Below are 24,918 nucleotides of genomic sequence, written 5' to 3' on the forward strand. Positions count from 1 at the left end.
CTGTGGCTGGGTGACTGCCTACCCTGCTCGAAGTCACAACTGATGTATTCTGTCCTGTGGCTGGGTGACTGCCTACCTGCCGAGAAGTCACAACTGATGTATTCTGTCCTGTGCCTGGGTGACTACTTTGCTCCCCTAGAAGCCACAGCTTGATAGTCTGTCCTGTGGCTGGGTGACTGCCTACCCTGCTCGAGTCGGCGATGTATTCTGTCCTGTGGCTGGGTGACTGCCTACCCTGCTCCGAAGTCACAACTGATGTATTCTGTCCTGTGCCTGGGTGACTACTTACCCTGCTCGAAGTCACAACTGATGTATTCTGTCCTGTGGCTGGGTGACTACTTACCCTGCTCGAAGTCACAACTGATGTATTCTGGAGAAAGGGAGAGGAGAAAACGTGGGAGGGCTACAGAGTCAGAGAGATTCTGTGATCTCTTCAGCCCTAAAGTTGTATGATTTTATTTTGCTTAAGGAAGAAAATGGGGACATGTGACCTATTTTCACGAAATGTATAATCTAAGTGGGAACCTAGGAAAAAAAGACAGACAACGTAAAAAGTAGAGGATATTCACAGTTGCCAAATGGTTGGCATAGAAAATAACAGTGACCACCGATTTTACAAAAGGAAAAGCTCAATCCGAGCCAAACAGATTTCACCAAAGATCGGAGTGGAAACCTTAAGAATAAGCAGGACCTCAACAGAGAGGGTGAGGGAAGGTAAACCACACCCTTCCATGACGCACCAGAAGTATCACAAACTCACAAATTCAAAGAGCGCTTTCCATATCATCTAGGCCTACCTTCTAGAGATAACCCATCCTGATACGTAATTCCAATCCTCAGTGAACTCTTCCAGGAAGAAGTAGCTTCCAATTGTACCACCGGGGCACCTTGATACCTTGTTGGAGTACTCTGATTAGAAAGCTCTTCCGGATAATTAAACAGTATTTCTGTCCTTTCTTCATCATGCTTTGTACACAAACATTTATTTGAATATGTCTCTTTAAACATGTAACATTAGGTACTAAACACAGAAACTGTAATGAAAGTCAACTTTTGAAGATAGAAGGAAGACTCTTTTCCTCTTTGATTAAGACGCTTTGAAAAAATCTGGTCGGCGAAGCCATCCCCAAACTCACCTGCTTACCCTTATAATATACCAAGTCACCTTATTTTCCACACCAAATGGCAATGTCTGATTTCGGCCCCTAAAAAAATCACTGTTTCTGCCTATTACAAAATTTAATAGAGTAGTTTATCACACTTTTTCATCACTATTAGTATCATATCTCTAACATGTTTGTTTTTTCCTCCCATGAAAGGTCCTTCTTATTTGTAATAGAAACGGCCAAATCACAATTTAAAGTTTGAGGGCAATAATCCACAATCTAAGAAAAATCAAACAAAAACTTTGAACCTGAGTTACATAACCAAAATATTTCTATTAGCAAATTTTATCTTTATGTTTCATTTCAAAACAAAAGAACAAAATATAACACCTTTAATTAAAAACCAAAAACAAGTTGGGCATGATAGCACATGTCTGCAGTCTAGGCTACTCAGGAGACTGAGGCAGGAAGATTGCTTGAGCACAGGAGTTTAAGGTCAGCCTGGGCAACATAGCAAGACCTTGTCTTCTTTTTTTTTTTTTTTTTTTTGAGCTGGAGATTCACTCTTGTTGCCCAGGCTGGAGTGCAGTGGTGCAATCTCAGCTCACTGCAACCTCCCCATCCCAGGTTCAAGAGATTCTTCTGCCTCAGCCTCCCAAGTAGCTGGGATTACAGGCGCCACCACCACACCAGGCTAATTTGTTTTTTGTATTTTTAGTAGAGACGGGGTTTCACCATGTTAGTCAGGCTGGTCTTGAACTCCTGACCTCAGATGATCCACCCACCTTGGCCTCCCAAAATGCTGGGATTACAGGCGTGAGCCACCGCGTCTGTCCAAGACCTGGTCTTCTAAAAAATTTAAAATTGAAAAAAAAAAAAAAAGAAACAGCCAAGAATGACAGTTTAAAGTATTAAGACAATAAAGTCCCACAAAACAACCGGAGTGTCCTTACTGTACCATTGAGTTAAAACGTTTTTACAGTTATTGAATTAAATTGGCTTAGAGTAAAACAAAAATTAACTCAAAAAACAATTATTGTATACGTACTGTGCTCAGAAATGTGACTGGCAATGTAAACTGACAGAACCAATGGCTTTTTAGAAAATAACAAAGTATGTCCGAACCTTTGTTAACTAGAGAATTTTCTCCCAGCACACCCTATTTCCAAGTGTGTGCGGAAAATCTTCTGGCTCACAAATGGTAATTCAGGGCTTGGCAAATAAAGGCCCAGAGGCCAAAACGGGCCCACCACCTGCTTAGTCTGCAAGCTAAGGATGTTTTCTTAAATTTTTAATTGGTTGGAGGGAAATAGAATATTTTTGAATACGTGAAAATTACATGAAAATCAAAGTTCAGTGTCACTGTTTCTTTGGTATACAGCACACCCATTCATTTATGTATTGTACATGGGGCCTTTCAGGCTACAGTGGCAGAGCTGTTACCACGATAAGCACGTGAGGTAATGCATATGTTAATTTGCTCCGTTTAGCCACTCCACAATATATACATATTTCAAAACATCACAGTGTACATGATAAATATATAATTTTTATTTGCCAATTTAAAATAATTTTTTTAAAGAAGCAGCTACCACAGAAACCATAAGTAGCATTCTCTTTACACACTACAAATTGTCATGAGGCCGTTGTAATTCACTTTTGTCTCCTGTCTGGAAAGCCTAAATATTCATCATGTGAGTTTTTAAAGAAAAATTTTCTTAAAACCTGGAATAATTCATATAGCCATTCATCATTCCTTGAAGAACTTGAAGAACTTAGTATAATGGCAGTCGCTATGAGTCAGAGCTATCAAGTAACTTACTAGATTTCTTGAATTCTATCATGATATTAGTGTTTCTTTTTGTCAAGTCTCATATATTTATAGAATGTATTAATTTTAAAAAATATATATCTGGGCCAGCTGTAGTGGCTTTAGTCTGTCATCCTAGCCCTCTAGGAGGCCAAGGTAGGATCACTTGAGCCCAGGACTTCAAGACCAGCCTGGGCAACACAGCAAGACCCTGTCTCTACAAAAGTAAAACAAAATATTAGCAAGGCATGGTGGCATGTACTTGTAGTCCCAGCTAGGCAGGAGAATCACTTAAGCCTAGGAGTTCAAGGCTACAGTGAGCTATGATCACACGACTGCACTCTAGCCTGGGTGACAGAGCAAGATCCTATCTTTAAAAATAATTTTTTAATGAAATGAAATAAATAAAACATAAAAACATTTATCAAAGTGTGCTCCACAAAACGGAAAAGGGATACTGTTTTCTCACATTCCTTCAATCAGTCAAAAATCAGAGACCTACTGCATACGATGAAGGTTAAGAGGAATTCAAAATAAATAAGATGTAACTCCTAGCTCCATGTAATCGCATTCTAGTAGAGAGACACAGTACTCTAGTAGAGATTGTTGCCACTAAAGGAAAAGCCAAAGCAATGACGGTAACCTTTGCCATTTCATAATGTCATACAGACACTTAAAAATATCACCTCTGTCTGCATTAATGGCAAGTTATACACTCATATACATAAAGCAACAAGGCTTGACAAACACATTTATCCATCAATACTTTCAAGCAAAGCATCAGCCTTACATAGGCAATTAACCTCCATCAACACAGGTATAAATAAAAATGCTGATTAAGAACTTACTAATTATCCTTCCCAACGGCAGAAGTTTAGCTGGCATCTGGTTTTTAACTATGATAAATATACACCAACTCATCATAGGTTATTAACATATAAGTGAAAAGAAATATTTAACCAAATGGCTATAAATGAAGAATAGGATAAATAAATATCATCATTAAAAATCCAAACAATGAGTTACTTTGTTTGAAAGCCCGAGTGTCCTACAAACATCACTTTCTTTGAAGGTAAAAAAATATTTCTGAGAATAATTGTCTCCTTAATCAACTTCGAGATCAATCTGTTGTAATAAAGACAAAATATATAAATCATAGATGCATGACACCATTTCATAATTAGAATGCCAGGATCTGCCGGCAGTTAAGCATCTTAGCTGTTTGCCTGCTTTACTTAACACCAGAAGAGAAGTATAATCCCAACAGCTAAGTATTCTAGCAGCTGTTGTGAGCAAAGCAGAGAGACGTGGCATGTAGCAGTTACTGCCACACATATAGACACAAGCACCCCGGTGACTGGAGGTTAGCAATCCTGGTGTGTCTGCTCGCTTTTAGTGTTAAATATTTAATGGCATATTTTTCCTTAATGGAACCCAGGCACATCTGATCAGTCACTGGGATCATTTAGTAATGCAGTCAAAGTTATCATACCGCCATTTCACATCAATTTTGTAATTAGATAATCCATCACTTTATTAATTCAAAAGATTGCTTTCTTTACTACTTTATAGCAGGCTACAGTACTGAAACCCAACAGAGCTCATCAACAAAAAAGGCTCTAAAATCGGGTCCTACGTGAACTTGAAACCCTCCAGTGACAAACATACACACACTCCTGACCTTTCAAAACAACAGAGGTGATACGCTTCCCACAAATTAGCCCACCAACAACAGTGAAGTAATAGAGCACCAGTGTATCCAGAATGGGATGGTTAACAGGACTGAAAATTTAAGATTAAAAACTGAATATAATATGATCAACTTTGTTCTCGCTTTTTATTGAGGTACACTGTTCACCAGAGGATGAAAAAGATACATGAAAAAGTTATTTAGTAATTTTTCCTCCATGCTGATTTATATACTTCACTAAAATTATGAGGGAGGTTATAGCAGAATATCACATCCATTATTTATGATCACTCTAAATGTAAAGGCACATACCGGCCAAACGCAAGCATGTAATCTGGAATATAATATCATGATTTTCTCTTGCCTTATTTCTAACATACCACAAAATATTAAATCACGATTTCTTATTATATTATGAATTAGTAAGATTCTTGTTTTAACACCTTCTCCACTGCTTCCCCAATTAAAAAAAAGATTCTCCAATGAAAAAGAATTTACTCAGAATGAAACTGTAAAATTTAAACATCATAGTACCAAAAATACCCTCTAAAATACTCACTTTCCAATCTATGCAACCAGTGCATATTGCAAAACCAGCTACAGCTAATATAATTAAAAATTAGATTTTGGAAAAGCAAGCTCTGGAGGTCACATACGTGCCCTAAAGAACAAAAATAACATGCTACCAGGAGAATTATTAATTTGTTTGAAAAGAAAGACGGAGGGAACCTCTTCTCAAACAGATGTGGAATTTCTAATAAAAAAATTCTGTGGCCGTTGCACAACATTATAAAGTTCAACAGTACTTTGCAGAGCTCCAGAAACACTAACAATGACATATGTTTTGTGGTCAGGAAGGTCATTTTCATTCTTGTTGCTGCCAATCTAATGTCTGTTTTTGAAACATTCTATGCAACTAGTCTATTTTCTATGTACCACATTTCTAATCAGCCTGTCAAATACATTTTTAGAAAAGAAAGTTATAAACCCAGAAAAAAAAAATTATATATTTTTCTAGAACCCGGTACAATAATCCCTAAAGTCTTTTATGTGCATAAAAAATAATCTCAAAACAAATTCTACTGAAATTGAGACTATCAATAACCATTGCCAATAATTATCAATGGACATTTTAAGGGATAGAATAGAGAAATACAATATGTTCCATGTCATTTCAATTAATTAAAACATGACAACTAAAGCATCCTTAACTCCATCCTTTTAAGACGCATGTGTGAGAAAGATTTTGGTCATCAAGGGAAGTCTACGTTTACCTTTCCTACATGAAATCCCAAGAAACTACTTCGATGTTATGGAGTTGCTATGAACGTTGGCAACAGTAAACGATTTCTGTCCACAATGGCTATGACTGAAATCAAGCCAGTTACTCGGGAAAAGATATCACTGCCTGTTTGCAAAATTTCTTCTCAACAAAACAGGTAATTCTCAGTATCTCAAGAGACACCAACACTGGGCACAACTGTGTACAACCATCTGAGACTCTGGTTTACAATCAGTTGCAGACTGTACTCTTGGCTAGATGACAGCACAGGGAGACATAAAACACTGAAGTTCTATAATCCAATAAACATAAAGCCGGGAGGTGGGAGCAACAGTAGTAGAAATGAATAATATGTGTCAGACACTACTAAGTACCTTATAGTTGATCCTCATTGAGATCTATGAAGTAAATATTAGTATTTCCATTTACAGAAAAGAAAATTGAGATGGAGAGCATTTCATTTACTTGACTGAGGAAAACGACCTAACCATCATATTATTCAGCCTCCCATTTAAATTTGGCCTCTTTCTAACTGTAATTTTTGTTTGTTTTGAGTTGGGGTCTCACTCTGTCACCCAAGCTGGAGTGCAGTAGCGCAATCATGGTTCTCTGCAGTCTCAAACTCTTGGGCTCAAGCAATCCTCCCATCTCAGCACACCAAGCAGCTGTCTAATTGTAATTTTCTGACTTTCAAAGCATATTATTTATGCTTAAGAGTATATACATTTTCTATATTCATAGCAAATGTTTAGGACCCAATCAGTACACTGAATCACAGCATTTGTCAGGCCATGATAAATCTTTTTGAGACAGTCTCACTTTGTAGTCCAGGCTGGAGTGCAGTGGTGAGATCACAGCTCACCGCAGCCTCGACTTCCTAGGCTCAAGCAATCCTCCCACCTCAGCCTCCCAAGTAGCAGGAACTACGGGTGTGTACCACCACGCGCTCAGCTAATTTGATGGCATCTCGCTATGTTGCCCAGGCTGGTCTCGAACTCCTGGGCTCAAATGATCCTCCCGCCTCAGCATACCAAAGTGCTAGGATTACAGGAATGAGCCACTGCGCCTGAACAATAAATCCATTTCAAAACCTAACAGGTGCTGGGTGGGGTGGCTCACGCCAGTAATCCCAGCACTTTCAGAGGCCAAGGTGGGCAGATCACTTGAGATCAGGAGTTTGAGATCAGCCTGGCCAACACGGCAAAATCCCCATCTCTGCTAAAAATACAAAAATTAGCCAGGCGTGGTGGTGCGCGCCTGTAATCCCAACTACTCAGGAGGCTGAGGCACAAGAATCACTTGACAGCCAGGGGGCAGAGGTGCAGTGAGCCGAGATCATGCACTACACTCCAGCCCAAGCAACAGGGTGAGACCCTATTCCCAAAAGGGGAAAAAAAAAAAAAAATCTCAAAGGAAATTTTGTTTGAAAATGGAAGTGGGGACTAAAAAAAAAACGTGTGCAGTAGAGAGGAGAAACGGCTCACAGAGATGGAGACATACATCTTCTCATCTCTAAACAATGTGAAAAAGAGTCAGCAGAAATGAAATTGGCCTTTATTTCTTATGAGCATATAAATAATGACATCTCCTGTGTTTATCTGTATAGCCCCGGTGCAATTCCTACCCTTTGAACACCTTCATTTGCTGTTGGTAGTTAATCTTGCGCCAGTTCGGATCTGCCTTTGATACGCCTGATACGCACGTCTGACCACCCCATTTCGATACACGCCCCATTACGCCTTTATTACGCCCCAATACGCAGCACATTACGCCTGGAATGCCTTTATTACGCCTGATACGCCTGATACACTGATACGCCTGACCACGCCTGGCCTTTGTTACTTTATTACTTTATTACGCTGATACTTTATTACTGGGTCCTGTTACGTCACTGATACCACCCCGATACGCCGCGGAACGTGATCTCAGGTTTTGAAACGCTGTGCTTAGCGATGGGCGCAGGTCAGTTTGTCTGGCTTATCCGTCCGCCGGTTAAATCATCAATCACATCATCGCAGAAACTCTGGGAGTATCCCTACCCTCACTTTCTATGACATTCAGTACAAAACAAACATTTTAAACATCAAGCACTTATTCTAACTCTACTATAATTACTAAATATAACTGAGATCTGTATTCCACAGGTGACAACTTCCTTTGGAAACCTTCTCCAGGGGGAGGCTGGCGTGGCTCCTCTGGGAGGTTGGAGGAACCAACACCCTCGCCGCAAGTGGCATTTCACAGGGCAGCATGCCACTGTTTCCCAACCATCCTGCGGCTTTTTTGGAAATGGATGTCGGTTCTACTTCTGATCTGAGGTTCCCCTTGATACCCACCCCTAGAAAAATTCCTCCTTCCTATGGCTCATGTGACTCAGTTTTTACAGCCAGGCGACGAATTCATAAGTGGACAGGATATATTTATACAGAAAACTCCACAATCAAACCCCAATTGCTATTCGGGTGCGTGTGTATTAACACTGGTGCTAAGAGTCAGAGTCAGACTAACGCGGTGAAGTGCAGTGAAAGGGCGAGATATCTGGGAAGGCCGGAAAATGACACAAAGGGTCTCAAAATCGGCGAACGGTACCAGAGTAATTAAAGGCTTCGCGCAGCGGATGCCACGTTCAGTATTACGCGAGAGAACCTGGTCCAGGCAGAACACACCATTTTCGTAGAAACTCCAGTGTTCAAAATGCAAGCTGCCAACTTTTCAGGCATTAATCACGAGTTTCCATTAGAAAAAGCCATCAGCTCACCAGACAACGAAATACGCTCTCAGGATTAAGAACGGTCTCATCCTCCCCGACTCCTTACCTTTCGGGAAAAGTGCAAGTTTGATAAAGATATGCATGTTCTTCAAGTAAGACTTTTTTTTTTTTTTTTGAGCGGGTCTGCAGCTCCTGTCGCCAGGCTGCGGAGGCAATGACCGGATCTCAATCACTGCAAGCTCCAGCCCGGGTTCCGCCCGTTCTCCTGCCTGCTCAGCCTCGGTAGCTGGGACTACGGTAGCCGCCACCTCGGCGGGCTAGTTTTTGTATTTTGGTAGAGCGGGTTTCACGTGTTAGCCAGGGCCGGTCTCGATCTCCTGACCTGGTGATCCACCGCCTGCGGCTCCCCAGTGCTGGGATTACAAGCGTGAGCCACGGCGCCCGGCCTTCAAGTAAGACTTTTGACCTGATGAAGTTTTCTGCCTTGACAGACAATTTTGAGATTTAGAATTAGTCACATACTTCTACAACCCTGTATCAAGAGGACTTTGTACACACTAGACCTGCAAATAAACAAATAAAAGTCTGCTGAGTTTGCTAAGCAAATTCAAATCCAACTAACAAACACCTCTCAGCGGGGCAAGAGACTTAATAAGAAAAGACTAATTCTAATGAAGGTGTAAAACTCCAAACAAAGAGAAAGAACATCTGCGTGAACTGTATTTAAAATGACAGATATAGAATGAGTCTGAAAATTAGGGAAACCAGCTGATAGAAACATGAAGATTCATTCCACTAGTCCTTCTATTTGTGTGTGTGTTTGAAAACGTCCATAATTTAAAAATCAAAAAAATTAAGACATAAGCAAGTTTAGAAAAGCTCTCAGAATTCCATATGCCTTCAATGACAATCAGAAGGGCTAAAACTGGCCGGGCGCAGTGGCTCATGCCTGTAATCCCAGCACATTGGGAGGCTGAGTCCGGCGGATCATCCGAGGTCAGGAGATAAATTTTGTATTTTGTAAAAATACCAAAAAAAAAAATTTTTTTTAAATACAAAAATTAGCCGGTGTGGTAGCAGGCGCCTGTAATCCCAGCTCCTTGGGAGGCTGAGGCAGGAGAATCACTTGAGCCTGGGAGGTGGAGGTTGCAGTGAGCCGATGTTGTGCCATTGCACTCCAGCCTGGGCAACAAGAGTGAAAACTCCGTCTCAAAAAAAAAAAGACGGGCTAAAACATAAGCTTAGTACGTCTATTATCTGCACAGAACCTGAATGAATGTAAATGAGAGGAACCAAAAGAAAACCATAAAACAAGATCTTGTTTATTGAGGCCAGGTAAAGCCAGGCTTGTTGACAGCATAAATTCAGAAGTCAGCAGCTTCCTCCGTATGTACAAACTGCCAGTCAGGGATAGTTGCATGTTGACCTGCTTTCCACAGCCTAATGAACTGACTTTTGAATTTACGCTGTGAAGAAGGCTGACTTTACCTGACCTCAATAAAGAAAACCCTGTTTGATCTTGTTTTTCTGTGATGCCCATTTCTTCTCTTTGATTAATTAATTTTATATCAAAGTAAAATGAGGAGAGGAGCAGTAGACTGGGATAAAAATCTCTGCCCAGGGATCTTGACCCAGTTCCCATGTGCTTGATGTGATTTGTACCATCACACACCATCAACATCCTGATCTCAGTGACTCATCCCTGAAAGCTGCAGGATCCATTTAGGTTAATTTAGGATCTTTCATGAACAAGGAAGGAGAAGGAGTCAGGGGGCGGGAAGGAGGGAGAAGAAGTTGCGGGGCGAGAAGGAAGGAGAAGGAGCTGGGGGACGAGAAGGAAGGAGAAGGAGTAGGGGGGTGGGAAGGAGGGAGAAGGAGTCGGGGGGGCGGGCAGGAGGGAGAAGGAGTCGGGGGGCGGGCAGGAGGGGAGTGATTTCTTCTAAGGACAAATTTATAAGCAGAAAAATACAAATTAAAAACATTAACAAAACTTTCACCAGGAAGTACAGAAGCCATAGGCTATTGGTTGCTTTCCTCTGATTACTAACCCATATTTTAATGCAGAAATCACACATCTAAGGCCAATGATGCCCCAAAATCTCAAAACTGCATATGTTCTACTTTTCTAGCAATAACAAATACTATGTGAGAAGGGTAAGCACAGTATTAAAAACTGGTCCACTTAATCACAGCAACAGAATTTACCCCCATACAACATGGAGAAAATTTCATTATAAAATACATGAGACTAAAATCTTTAGAAAGAAGAACTGGGATAGTAATTCACATTTTATATGTAGCAATAGAAAGTATTTTAAAATATTTTTCATGGATATTAATAACATCAGTAATTATCAGTAGAACATTTTCCAACAATAGAAATAATTACCACAGAATAGCCACAAACTTAACACTAGCAATGAGGTAATAATCATCACAAGGTATATTTTTGTCTTTCAGTAGGTGATCATGTTGTAGTGTTTAACAAGAAAAGAGCCTTGTGCACTGTACACGATACTTCTATAGGTTATAATTTTCAGAAGCATATGAAATACATGAGGAAGTTTTCAGATGCACTGTAAGTAACCAATAAATTTTGAAATCAATTTTAAATTATAGATAAACCAGAATATCTAAGATGACATTAATCAGAAAATCATAAAAATGTACCATACAGAATAAAAATACGTTTGAGAAAACCTAGAATCAATCTCCAGCAATCAAACCAATTACATTTAATTTTTCAGAAAACAGTAAATTTTAAAACATGTCTTAAAATATTAATGGCATAAATCTATCTTTAAATGTGTGCTTACAAATTACAAAATAAGTGGCAAAATTGTCAAAAGTAAAGTTTTACTTGTTATTAAATTGTGATCAACATTAAAACAAATGCAAACCCACGATATGAGAAAGGAGGACAGCAGATCCATAGCAGTGAGGGGAATGTTTCTGTCATCCCTATCCCAGGGTAAACATCAAGAATCAATCATTTCATACCTATGGGCTCGTGAAGAAAAGAAAAAAAAAAAAAGAATCAATCATCGCGCTCTTCCTCCGTAGGCCAAGATAAACCCTTGGAATCATTTTTTTAAAAAAACTTCAGGAGGCTGGGCGTGGTAGTTCACCCCTCTAATCCCAGGACTTTGGGAGGCCAAGGTGGGCGGATCACCTGAGGTCAGGAGTTCAAGACCAGCCTAGGCAACATGGTGAAACCTCGTCTCTACAAACAACAAAAAAAATTAGCTGGGCATGGTGGCTCACGCCTGTAATCCCAGCTACTCAGAATGCTGAGGCATGAGACTCGCTTGATTCTGGGAGGTGGAGATTGCAGTGAGCCAAGATCGTGCCACTACATTCAAGCCTGGGCGACAGAGCGAGACTCTGCCTTAAAACAAAAAAGAAAAGAAAAGAAATGGATTTCAATAAATTTTTCTTTTCAAAGACAGGCTCTATGCTTAAACCACCACCGTAAAGCTCAATGAATGCAATGCAATGGCAAACAAGTCCATTCACAAGAAATAATGGGATATGCTATTTTCTTCTGAGAAAAGAAAGCATCCTCTTTCTTCCAAGGGTACACTTTGAATGAGAACTGACAATGAATATACTCAGGCAATAACAAGAATATTAATAAAACAGAAAAATTCATACCCTTTTCAATGCACACAATACATTCTCTCATTCTCTACTCACTATGATAAGGGAGTAATATAAGGCATTAAGGGTCTTGAATTTCCTGTCAAGATTCTCGACATTTTTGTAACCAATGACAAAATAAGGAGCGAATGGTTATGTATGGAATTAGCAAAGAGAGCAAACTTAACACTTACTTTTGCAAAGGCTTCAAAAAGGTCAAAGGCAGGTGGCAGCTGAGAGGCATCCTGTATTTCTTCTCTCATGAAATGTTGAAATGTCATTACAAGTTGCCTGAGGCCCTCTTTCTTATCTTCAGTCAGTTTGTTAATATCTTTTTTAAAGAGAAAATAAATAGCACAATCTCAAAGTAAACTTTTAAAGGATAATTTTCAAGTGTTCAATGCTGGCTGTTAAACCAAATATTTCCTACCTTACATTGGATTCTGACAAAGAGCAAATACATATTGTTTTATCTTTTGCCAACTAAAAATGATGCATATATTATCAATTAAATTCTGCCAAATTTTGTCTGCAGCATAAGATCAAACACCTATCAAAACGTAAGTGTGCATATATATGAAAAAAGCATTAAAACCAAAATCAGTAAGCTTGTGTGTTACCAGATTTTCTATATCATTCTGTACACACATACAAACAATTATAAGTTCATATTAAGTCAGTAAAGTTAAGCAGACTTTTCCATGAAATAATTTACAACTAGGTCATGACTAAACTAATAAATAGCATCACCTCTAAGGTAAAAAGACAGAAAATGAGAACTAAAAAGTTCAGATAAAGTTCAAATAGGTTAAATTTGTCATGTGGTTAGTACAGCATGAATAGAACAGGGATCAAGCAAAGCAATGTCAACTTCAAGTTATCTGAGCTGAATAAACAAGATAAAGGAGCCCGGCACAGTGGCTCATGCCTGTAACCCCAGCACTTTGGGAGGCTGAGGCAGGCAGATCACTTGAGATCAGGAGTTCAAGACCAGTCCGGCCAACGTGGTGAAATCCCATCTCTACCAAAAATACAAAAATTAGCCGGGCGTGGTGGTACGTGCCTATAATCCCAGCTACTCAGGAGGCTGAGGCAGGAGAATCACTTGAACCCAGGAGGTGGAGGTTGCAGTGAGCCAACATCACACCACTGCACTCCAGCCTGGACAAAAAGAGAGACTCCATGTCCAAAAAAAAAAAAACAAAGACAAAAAACAAGATATGATGTGGCATCACCCCAAACAGAAGGAGATGGTTCTAAAACAAAAGAAGAAAAAAAAAGTTCTGAAGCCAATACTACCCCCTTTAAATATCATTTTCAATTATACCACAAATGGGGTGTTAAGGTTAAAAGTATGTAACAGGTCAATCACTAACGTTTGGGAGTATTTCACTTAAGGTCATGTGTATGACACTATTACTGAGAAGGGCTAATGTGAAGAGTAAAACCCATGGTAACAGATGTTAATTATCTAGCAGTAAAATATAACAAGAAAATCTGAATACTTTGCTGTCTTTTAAAACTTGAAAAGATACATCAAGTTGAACTATAGCATAACTCTGTTGCTTATGCCTATGCATATTCTTTAGATTACTTATTTGACAGAATAATTAACCCAATGATTTCTTAGACAATAATTTATTATCATGGGAACTTAGGATCCCACAACCTTATATAAGTCTGTACTAGTTCATCTTCTTGTCTCCATCGAGAAGAATTGAACTGTGCAGCAAATTTACTCTATGTGCCCGGGCTAGTTTTGAGTTGAAATCACTTACAACCTCAATGAAAAGGATCTGTGCCAATATAAAAGCAAAATGAAGCCTACCTTTGCTTAACACTCAGATATGGGAAGCTTTTTAAGTGATCCCAAGAAGGTGGCTACCTACCTGGTAGTTTCGGAGAACGATGCTCCACACCACCATGGAGACTGAGTCATCTGTACCTTTTACCTTCCTTAACATCTAAAAGATCAGTAACCCTAAAAGCTCCGTGGAATCCCCCTGTTCACTAAATCACTCTTCTCTGACATCAAAAAGAAACCAGAACAGGAAATTAAGAGAGAGAAGAAGGGAAACAGGAAGGAAAAAAAACAAGAAAAATGATTTCGTTGGCCGGGCGTGGTGGCTCACGCCTGTAATCTCAGCAGTTTGGGAGGCCGAGACGGGCGGATCACGAGGTCAGGAGATCGAGACCATCCTGGCTAACACGGTGAAACCCCGTCTGTACTAAAAATACAAAAAAATTAGCCGGGTGTGGTGGTGGGCGCCTGTAGTCCCAGCTACTCAGGAGGCTGAGGCAGGAGAATGGCGTGAACCCGGGAGACAGAGGTTGCAGTGAGCTGAGATCACACCACCGCACTCCAGCCTGGGCGACAGAGCAAGACAGTCTCACAAAAAAAAAAAAAAAAAAGATTTTGTCAACTGGACTAATGGTTACACTACCCCATCTAACCTGAACATCTTTATGGCGCTTTACTAACCCCTATCAGGACAGAGCTACTCCGTGATAAGTGGAATAAACCAGCGTGACAGTTGGTTATATATAAATCTTGTTAGGTTTGCATCACATTATAAAGAAACAGAAAAACAAAGTTAAAAATAAATTCGTTCACCAACTCAGCAAACAAATCATAGAAATTTTTTTAAAGATGCTGATAGACAATCACTTACTTGACTCCAGATCATAAAATGAGTAAAGCTTCTCTGATTCTGAAGGCGTTCCATCCATCTGTGAAGGAAAGGGGAAAAACGCCAATAAAAATTTCAAGTGTTCCAATATATAAACAAATATGTTTGAGTACCTTTATATATTTAAAGGGAAGTCTATCAAAAAGAACATTTTCTATATATTCTTTCTATTCATCATTCTAATTAGACCGAATTAATCAACAACTTTAAAATAAAAATCTAACTTGTATCTTCACTCAACAGTTTAATCTCCAAATGCAAAACTGTTGTACAAGAAGTTCCCATATTTTTATATTCGTAAAACTCTCTATAAAATTGTATACTGGCCAAGAGTCAGTAAACAATAGGAAAAGGTGGGGCATGGGAGCTCACACCTATAATTCCCCAGTACTTTGGGAGGCCACGGCAGGCAGATTGCTTTAACCCAGAAGTCCAAGGCCAGCCTGGGCAACATGGCAAAACCCTATGCCTACAAAACATACAGAAATTAGCCAGGCATGGTGGCCTGCACCTGTAGTCCCAGCTACTCAGCAGGCTGAGGAGGGAGAATCACTTGAGCCCAGCAGTTCAAGCTTGCAATGAGCTGTGATTATGCTACTATACTCCAGCCCGGGTAACAGACCAAGTCCCTGTCTCAAAAAAGAAAAAAAAGGGAAGAACAAATTGGGAGCCTATAATAATTTGAGAAAGATATTCACGCTAAAGACGGGTGGAAAAATCTGAAAGGCTTCACCACAGCAGGATTTCACAGAGTTTACTATTTTGCCACTTATGAAAAAGGGCCGAAGAAATCACTTCAATGAATTCTAGGAAAAAAAAGATAAGTACTCTTCCAGTTCATGCAAATTATCTATGCATGTCTTTCTTGAAGAGGCAAGTAGAAAATGACATACTTGCCCTGTGCATTAGTTCACAATACCCAAGTTATAACGGCAATGTAACAGAGATTACTGCCATCTCATATCGCAAATACAGAACCTCCTCCATCTTTATTCCCACAAGAAGACAGCAGGGCCTTCAAAGACAGGCTGTGCATTTCTTCACTGCTACGGATTCCGTTATTAACAGGAAAAGAACAAATTTTTTTGTCTTAAGACATTCCCTGGAATAATCTACCTTCTACCTTAACATGGGGTTAATTTCAGACTTAAATAGGAATAACACAGGCATACCTCATTTTCTCATACTTCACTTTATCGTGCTTTTCAGACATTACACTGAAGATTTACATCATCGAGCAAGTCTATCGATGCCATTTTTCTAACAACATGTGCACACTTTGTGTCTATGTGTGACATTTTGGAATTCTCACAGTATTTCAAACTTTTTCTTATTATTATACCTGTTACTGTGACCTGTGATCAGAGATCTTTAATGTTACTACTGTAATTGTTTTGGGGTACCACAAACCATCCCCATATAAGACCACAAACTTAATCAATAAACGTTGTGTGTGTTCTCACTGCTCTGCCGACCAGCTCTTCCCACTGTCTGACTATTCCCCTATCTCTTCCCTCTCCTCAGGCCTCTGTATTCTCTGACACAGCAATATTGAAATTAGGCCAATTAATAACTTTACAATGACCTGTAAGTGAAAGGATGAGTCGCACATTTCTCATTTGAAATCAAAAGCCAGAAATGAGTAAGCTTAGTGAGAAAGAAATACTGAAAGCTGGTAATAGACCGTAAGTCAGGCCTCTTGCACCAAACAGCCAAGTTGTCAATACAAGGGAGCGTTCTGAAAGAAAATGAAAAAGCTACTCCCATGAACACATGAGTGATAAGAACGCACGACAGTCTTATTGCTGATCTAGAGAAAGTCTGAGTGGCCTGGATGGAAGACCAAAACAGCCACAATATTCCCGTGAGCCAAAGCCTAATCCAGGGGAAAGCCCTAACTTGCTTTAATTCTAGGAAGGCTCAGAGAGGGGAGAAAACTGCAGAAGAAATGCTAGAAGTTAACAGAGGTTGGTTCACAAGGTTTAAGGAAAGAAGCCATCTCCATAACATAAAAGCACAAGGTGGCCACGTGCGGTGGCTCACGCCCATAATCTCAGCACCTTGGGAGGCCAAGGCAGGCAGATCACCTGAGGTCAGGAGCTCGAGACCAGCCTGGCCAACATGGTAAAACCCTGTCTCTACTAAAAGTACAAAAAAATTAGCCAGATGTGGTGGTGGGCGCCTTTAGTCCCAGCTACTCAGGAGGCTGAGGCAGGAGAATCACTTGAGCCTAAGAGGCAGAGGTTGCAGTGAGCCAAGATCACGCCACTGCACCCCAGCCTGGGTGACAGAGCAAGACTCCATCTCAAAACATACATACATACATGCATACATGCATAATCTAAAAAAGTGCAAGGTGAAGCAGCAAGTGCTATATAGAAGCTGCAGCAAATGATCCAGGAGACCTGACAAAAATAACTGAATTTGGCTACACTAAACAACAGATTTTTAATGTAGATGAAACAGTCTTATATTGGAAGATGTCATTTAGGACTTTCATAGCTAGAGAGAATTCGATACCTGGCTTCAAAGAACAAGTGGACTTTTTTTTTACTGTTATTATACTTTAAGTTCTAGGGTACATGTGCACAACTTACAGGTTTCCTACATATGTATACATGGGCCATGCTGGTGTGCTGCACCCATTAACTCATCATTTACATTAGGTATATCTCCTAATGCTATTCCTCCCCCTTCCCCCAACCCCACGACAGGCCCTGGTGTGTGATGTTCCCCTTCCTGTGTCCAAGTGTTCTCATTGTTCAATTCCCACCTATGAGTGAGAACATGTGGTGTTTGGTTTTTTGTCCTTGTGATAGTTTGCTGACAATGGTGGTTTCCAGCTTCATCCATGTCCCTACAAAGGACATGAACTCATCCTTTTTATGGTTGCGTAGTATTCCATGGTATACATGTGCCACATTTTCCTAATCCAGTCTGTCATTGATGGACATTTGGGTTGGTTCCGTTTTTGCTATTGTGGATAGTGCCGCAATAAACATACGTGTGCATGTGTTTTTATAGCAGCATGATTTATAATCCTTTGGGTATATACCCAGTAACGGCAAGTGGACTTTTTTTAGGGACTAATGCAGCTGGGGACTTTAGGTTGAAGCCAGGGCTCATTACCATTCCTAAAATGCTAGGCCCCTTACTATTTGTGGTAAATCTACTTCGCCTGTGCTCTACCAATGGAACGACAAAGCGTAGATGACAGCACGTCTGTTACAGCATGGTTTACTGAATATTTTAAGTCCACGGTTGAGATTTACTGCTCAGTAAAAAAGATTCCCTTTAAAATGTTACTGCCCATTGACAATGCATCTGGTCACTCAATAGCTCTAACAGAGATATTTAAAAACTCAAATGTTGTTTTCATGCCTGCTAACATGACTGTCATGCTACAGCCCATGAATCAGGGAATCATTTTGACTTTCAAGTTTTATTTTAAAACTATATTCCATTAGGCTATAGCTGCCACAAATATTGATTCCTCTCATGGATCTGGACAAAGTAAATTTTAAAACCTTCTGTAAATGATTCACAATTCTAAATGCCATTAAGAATATTTGTAAATCATGGGAAGTCAAAACATCAACATGAACCGGAGTTCAGAAGAACTTGATTCCAACCTTCGTGGATAACACTGAGGGGTCAAGACTTCAGTAGAGGAAGTAATTGTTGATGTGATGGAAAGAAAAAAGGAACTGAAACAGAGAAAGAAACTGTAGATGTGATGGAAAGAACAAAGGAACTGGAATCAAGACGAAAATCTAGGAAATACCTTTCTACACATGAGTCCTGGGAAAGAATTTATGACTTAAGTCCTCAAAAGCAATTGCAACAAAAACAAAATTGACAAGTCGGACCTAATTAAACTAAAGAGCTCCCACACAGCAAAAGAAACTTGCAACAGATAAACAGACAACTTACAGAATCAAAGAAAATATTCACAAACTATGCAGCCAACAGAGGTCTAATATCCAGAATCTATAAGGAACTTAAGCAATTCACCGAGTAAAAAACAAACAACCTCATTAAAAAGTGGACAAAGGGCCACGACAGTGGCTCACACCTATATAATCCCAGCACTTTGGGAGGCCAAGGTGGGAGAATTTCTTGAGCCCAGGAGTTTAAGACTGGTCTGGGAAACATGATGAAATTTCGTCTTTCCAAAAAAAAAAAAAAAAAAAAAAGGAAAAAACACAAAAACTAGTTGGGCGTGGTGGCGGGCACCTGTGGTCCCAGCTATTCGGAAAGCTGAGGTAGGAGGATTGCTTGAGCCCCAGAGGTTGAGGCTGCAGTGAGCCATGATCACGCCACTGCACTCCAGCCTGGGGCAACAGAGTGAGACCCTGTCTCAAAAAGTAAAAATAAAAAGTGGGCAAAGGACAAGAACAGACACTTCTCAAAAGACGACATACGAGTAGCCAAAAAACAGAGGAAATGTGCTCTCCGTTACTAATCATCAGAGAAGTGTAAATCAAAACCACAACGAGACACCATCTCATACCAGTGAGAGTGCCTATTATTGAATCAAAAAATAACACAGGGACAGGCGCGGTGGCTCACGCCTGTAATCCCAGCACTTTGGGAGGCTGAGACGGGTGGATCACGAGGTCAGGAGATCGAGACCATCCTGGCTCACACTGTGAAACTCCGTCTCTACTAAAAATACAAAAAACTAGCTGGGTGAGGTGGCAGGTGCCTGTGGTCCCAGCTACACGGGAGGCTGAGGCAGGAGAATGGTGTGAACCCGGGAGGCGGAGCTTGCAGTGAGTGGAAATCGTGCCACTGCACTCCAGCCTGGGGGACAGAGCGAGACTCCGTCTCAAAAAATAAATAAATAAATAAATAACACAGGCTGGCGAGGCTGCAGAGAAAAGGGAACACTTATCAACTGTCCGTGGGAATGTCATCTAATTCAGCCGCTGTGGAAAGCAGTTCGGAGATTTCTCAGAGAGTTACCATTCAACTCAGCAATCCCATTATTGGGTATATATCCAAAGGAAAATACGTCACTACCAAAAAGATGCATGTACTCATACGTTCATCACAGTGCTTTTCACAATAGCAAAGGCATGGAATCAATCTAGGTGCCCATTAACAGTAAAATGGATAAAGAAAATGTGATACATAAACACTATGAAATATTATGCAACCATTAAAAAGAGTGAAGTCATGTCTTTTGGAGCAATATGAATGCAGTTGGAGGGCATTATCCTAAGTGAATTAACATAGAAACAGAAAACCAAATACCACAGGTTTTCACTTACAACTGAGAGCTAAATACTGGGTGGACATGGACACAAAGATGGGAATAACAGACACTGGGGGATGCAAGGGGCAGGTAAGGAGCAGGAAGTGGGCAAGGGATGAAAAGCTAGCTACGGGCACCATGCTCACTACCTCGGTGATGGCATCCATCATACCCCAAACCTCAGCCTCATGCAATACACCCATGCAACAAATCTGCACATGTACCCCTGAATCTAAAACAGAAGCTGAAACGTTTTGTAAAACAGAGAGAAGCAGAACCTGAAGAAGTAACTGATTTTCTGCAACCTCATGATAAAACTTGAAAAGATGAGGAGTTGCTTCTTATGAATGAACAAAGAAAGTGGTTTCTTGAGATGGAACCTACTCCGGGTGATGATGCTGTGAGGCATCTATGTTACAGTCAAATCATTTGCAGAAGGAAGAGGCAATCAAGGCGGCAAATTCGACTGTCGTCTTATTTTAAGAAATTGCCACAGCCACCCCGAACTTCAGCAACCACCACCTGGTCAGTCAGCAGCCATCAACATCCACCAGCGAAAAGATGATGATGCACTGAAGGCTTTAACGATCCTTCGCACTTTTAGAAATGTATTTTTTAATTAAGGTACGTACACTGTTTCTGTTGGCATAATGCTGTTGCACACTTAATAGACTACAGTGTAATGTCCACATAACTTTTATATTTACTGGGAAGCCAAAAAATTTGTGAGACTCATTTTATTGCAATATTTGCTTTATTGTGGTGGTCTGAAACTGAACCTGCAACATCTCTGAGGTATACCTGAAAATGCAACTGCATATGCTCATTTAATCAAAACCCAGCTATATTTCATGAGTTTTATACTCACAAGTTTGAAGACAACTCTGCCAAGAAGCCGAACGGAGTCTGGAGGGTATCTGGGTTTGCAGCTTTTAAGGCATTTACATTCCCTTTTGTGGTCCGGCCAAGCTTTTTTCTATTAAGACAAGAGTGGGGAGAACATAGGTGACCTAAAATTTAACTTTCATTTATACTGCTTTTGAACATCGAGAGTCATGAACATTAAATTTTAGTAGTCAAAATGTAACTGCACAATAGAAAATAAAAGCAATATTCTAAATCTGAAAATAATCCAGGATGAGTCTTTGCCAAGTATGCAATTACTACGCAAGGACATTAAAAGCTTCAGCTTCACCTCTGTGCTTCCATTTGTCCCCTGGTTATTACCTGGCTAATGGAGCCCAAAGAAAGAGCCATTCTAGCTTACTTAATAATGTATAAGATGGTCTTTGAACTGATTAAACAGGATTCAACAATAGTCATTTTGAATACAAAAAGAAAATGTCACTCCAAATTAGAAAATAAAACACATGGTTCAGAAGACTCAAAACAGGGAGGACAGCCTTCTGAATTTCTGTGCTGCTACAGAAATATCAGGAGGGCTAACATACCCCCAAATACAACACCTCTTTGTTTTAAAAGCAACATAAAAAGAGCTGTTCGCTAAAATCATGACATGTCCAGTTTGTCCTGGATGTGTCTAGGTTTGTATCTATGTCCTGGCTTAAATATTAATAGTGCCCCTTTTCACTCTGAAAAGTTCTGGTTTTGATGACAAATGATACGGTCACCTAAGCCATGATCCTAGCCGTGTGCTGGTCTGGCTAAAGAGACCACTGAGTCAGTTGCCAGTGTACGGATGAACGGACTGATATCCCTGAGCCTTGGATCAGAAAGGCCATGGCTGTTTTCACACAGAATCACTTTCATATGGAAATAAAATCCAGGTCCTCTAATATGTAGCCCTGGTGAGAAGCAGCAGCCTCAATCAAATGTCTCTCACGTTATATTCTGAAAACTGGAATTTCCATTACTGAAATGCCTGATACCCCTACTCATTCTTATTTCAAAAATTAGAAATCTGCTCCCCAATTTCTGGGTCTATAAAATCCTCCTTAAAGGGACTGCTGTCACTTCCACCTGCAGTAGAAACATACAGCACAACCAAAAGTTTCAAGAGCTGCAGCTACTTCAAAACTGTGACTCAGGTTCAATGTCAAGCCAGTATTTTGCTCAGAACGACTATCCATGTCAACTTGCTGGGTGACAGCTTGGTCTGTCTTCTATTTCTTAGCAACCCAAATGGTGGAGACATTGTTTCTAACAGGTGTATCACTCCTTCCATCAATGCTACTCACGGTTGCCTCACTTCCTCTGTGACAACCCTCTCAATGTGCTGTTCATAACTTTTGTTTTGGTATTTACACTTCACTCACTTCTAAGCAAGACTGAGCTGAATCAAAGTAAAGATGTGTATGAACTAAGACTGCAAAACCAGAAACAGAAAATATTAAAATTATGGAAGGAGGAAAAAGGAAAGCACGCTAGCATCTACTTACCATTCTACAAGGTACTAGACACATGACTAAGCAAGTAACAAAGCACGTTTCATTTGATTTTCATAATAATCTAAATGGTAGGTATTATCCCTCTATTAGAGATAAAGAAAGGCTCAAAAGCTGATATCTAACTATCAGACTGCCTAAATATAGAGTAAAAATTCTTAGCATGCTAAACATGAAAGCTGAATAATTTGTGCATTACATTTGAGTGTTTGTACATTTATTTGAGTTGCCTCACAAGCAAGGCAAAAAAGAAGGCATGATGGTTTATGTAATTCTCAACTGACAGAAAGTAAAAACAAATAGTTTCACCAAGATTCAATCACAGGAGGGATTTATTCCAAGAATGGTAATCAACACACTGAACAATCTCCTTAACAACAGTTCACAACTATAATGGCCTTTCATATGACTCTTAATATCAGTACTCACTGAAAAGCATAATATTAAAAGACAACTCAGTGAAACAACAAGCTTCTGTTGATCAGGGGGCTAGTCCCGGACTAGCAATTAGCAACTACCAATATGTGTTAAGAGGCCTAAAATATATATGGTACAATTGTCAAGTAAGTTTTAAAAACACAATATCATGTTGACCCTACTTAGAGATTCAAAATATACTTAGCATCCTAAAAGTTCTAAATGCACTAAAGAAATGTGTATAAATTATTTAACACTGTTTCCCATGCTTGTTATTGTCACTCTTTAGGAAGTTAGGTTGGTATTCACTGACTCAGATATACCTATATATATATATATATATATATTTTTTTTTTTTCACCCAGTCTTTGCATGTGAGTGGGTTAAGCTAACAAATTTACATTCATTTGCACTCACAAGAAACAAGAGTGTGGACTTTTTTGGTTTTTCACTGATAGAAGGGAGAATCATAAGTTTGGCGGAAGTTTTCCTTTGATTCTAGAAGCTGAGAAACCTGTCAGATGCTCTCCTGGACACAGTGTGTAGGCAGGAACAGATAACACAGTACCAATGGGTCTATCAGAAAGTACCTTAGGCTCTGTTCAAATGCCTCTGTCCAGCTGAACAGGGCTCGCACTCAGCAAAACAAGGCAGAGATAATTTGAGGCAAAAGAGCTTAAGAGCAGATTTTAATCAATGCTCATTTTAGCTACAAGAGATTAGCCATAACCCCTCTGTTAAAACCTAATTGAGCAGCTCAGCCTCCTGACAGCTTACCAGGGTGAAATAACTACAAAATGTACACCAGATAAAAAACAACTCATCAGTTAGATGACAACGTTTGGAATTAAACATCCAAATTTTGGGAAATTCCTGTTAAAACAACTTTAGGTCCTTAACATAATTGATATTAAGCTCTTATTTCTCAACAATAACTAGAAACTAGACAAAATGTTTCTTAAACTTATTCCTAGATCATTGCCTGAAAATATACTCATTTTCTCATTTGCTTCAGCAAAAATATGTTCATTATTTCCATCTAAAAGCCAAATCAGATCATTTAGGTATAAATAGAGAAAGCAATCATACCACTTAAAATTGGTCTGTAATATGGTACCACGTATCAGCCCATTCCTTTTCTTTTTATAACATTAACTGCTAAAATTTATCATTCAGCTTCACCTATCATATCTTACCATAAGGGTTACAAATAGAAGCATTCCACAGAAAAGGCTTACAAAGAAATCTTTTTATGCAGCCCCTTTTGACTTTGAAGCAAAACGTGACAACCATACAAAAATAAAAGGCATTATCTTCACTCAACAAACTAACCTTGGTCAAGACCTCAATGACACATTTGTCATATGTATTTGCCAATTTCTCAAAAGACAACCTTCGTGATTTACATTTTTTCCTATTTTCTTACACTACTTCCAATACAGGATATAATTAAGATTTTGCTGATAACATTGGCTGTTGTATTTTCTGTTATCATAACTGAAAATTAACAATGATGTACAATAAGCATAAATTGGCTTGAGAGACAAAGGAAATTAAAATATTGCATTAAGAAGCAAAAACAAAAGGAGACAAGAGTTTTATGATTAAAAAAAAGGAAATGACATCTATAACACAATTCTTTCAGTGCATGCATGACTCAAAAAACAACTTCAGAATGTATACATTTTCATAATGTATTTTATAGTATTTATAACAGTTCACAACATAAACTAATTAACCACATCAATAGTTCTCAATGGGAGTGACGCCTATCTTGAGGGTTGTTTGAGAAATTTATGGGGGTATTTTTATTTGTCACAATGTTTACAGAAAATTACAGGCACTTAATGAGCAGGAACCAAAGGAGCCAGACGTTCTGTGTAGGACACTCCTACAAAATTAAGAATTA

The 24,918-nt window shown here is 39.5% G+C and overlaps 1 protein-coding gene across 1 annotated transcript in view; it reads right to left on the reverse strand.

Moving 5' to 3' along the window:
- Nucleotides 1-24,918, reverse strand: part of SMYD3 (SET and MYND domain containing 3) — a 758,734-nt gene that overhangs the window by 556,240 nt on the left and 177,576 nt on the right. The window contains exons 3-5 of the mRNA XM_017953214.3: nucleotides 21,056-21,163; nucleotides 14,910-14,967; nucleotides 12,432-12,568 (exon numbers count right to left, since the gene is read on the reverse strand). Of these exons, the coding sequence (XP_017808703.3) occupies nucleotides 12,432-12,568; nucleotides 14,910-14,967; nucleotides 21,056-21,163 (303 nt within the window). The remainder of the gene's footprint in view (nucleotides 1-12,431; nucleotides 12,569-14,909; nucleotides 14,968-21,055; nucleotides 21,164-24,918) is intronic.

This window comes from Papio anubis, chromosome 1 (genome assembly GCF_008728515.1).
Source record: "Papio anubis isolate 15944 chromosome 1, Panubis1.0, whole genome shotgun sequence".
NCBI classification, from domain to species: Eukaryota; Metazoa; Chordata; class Mammalia; order Primates; family Cercopithecidae; genus Papio; species Papio anubis.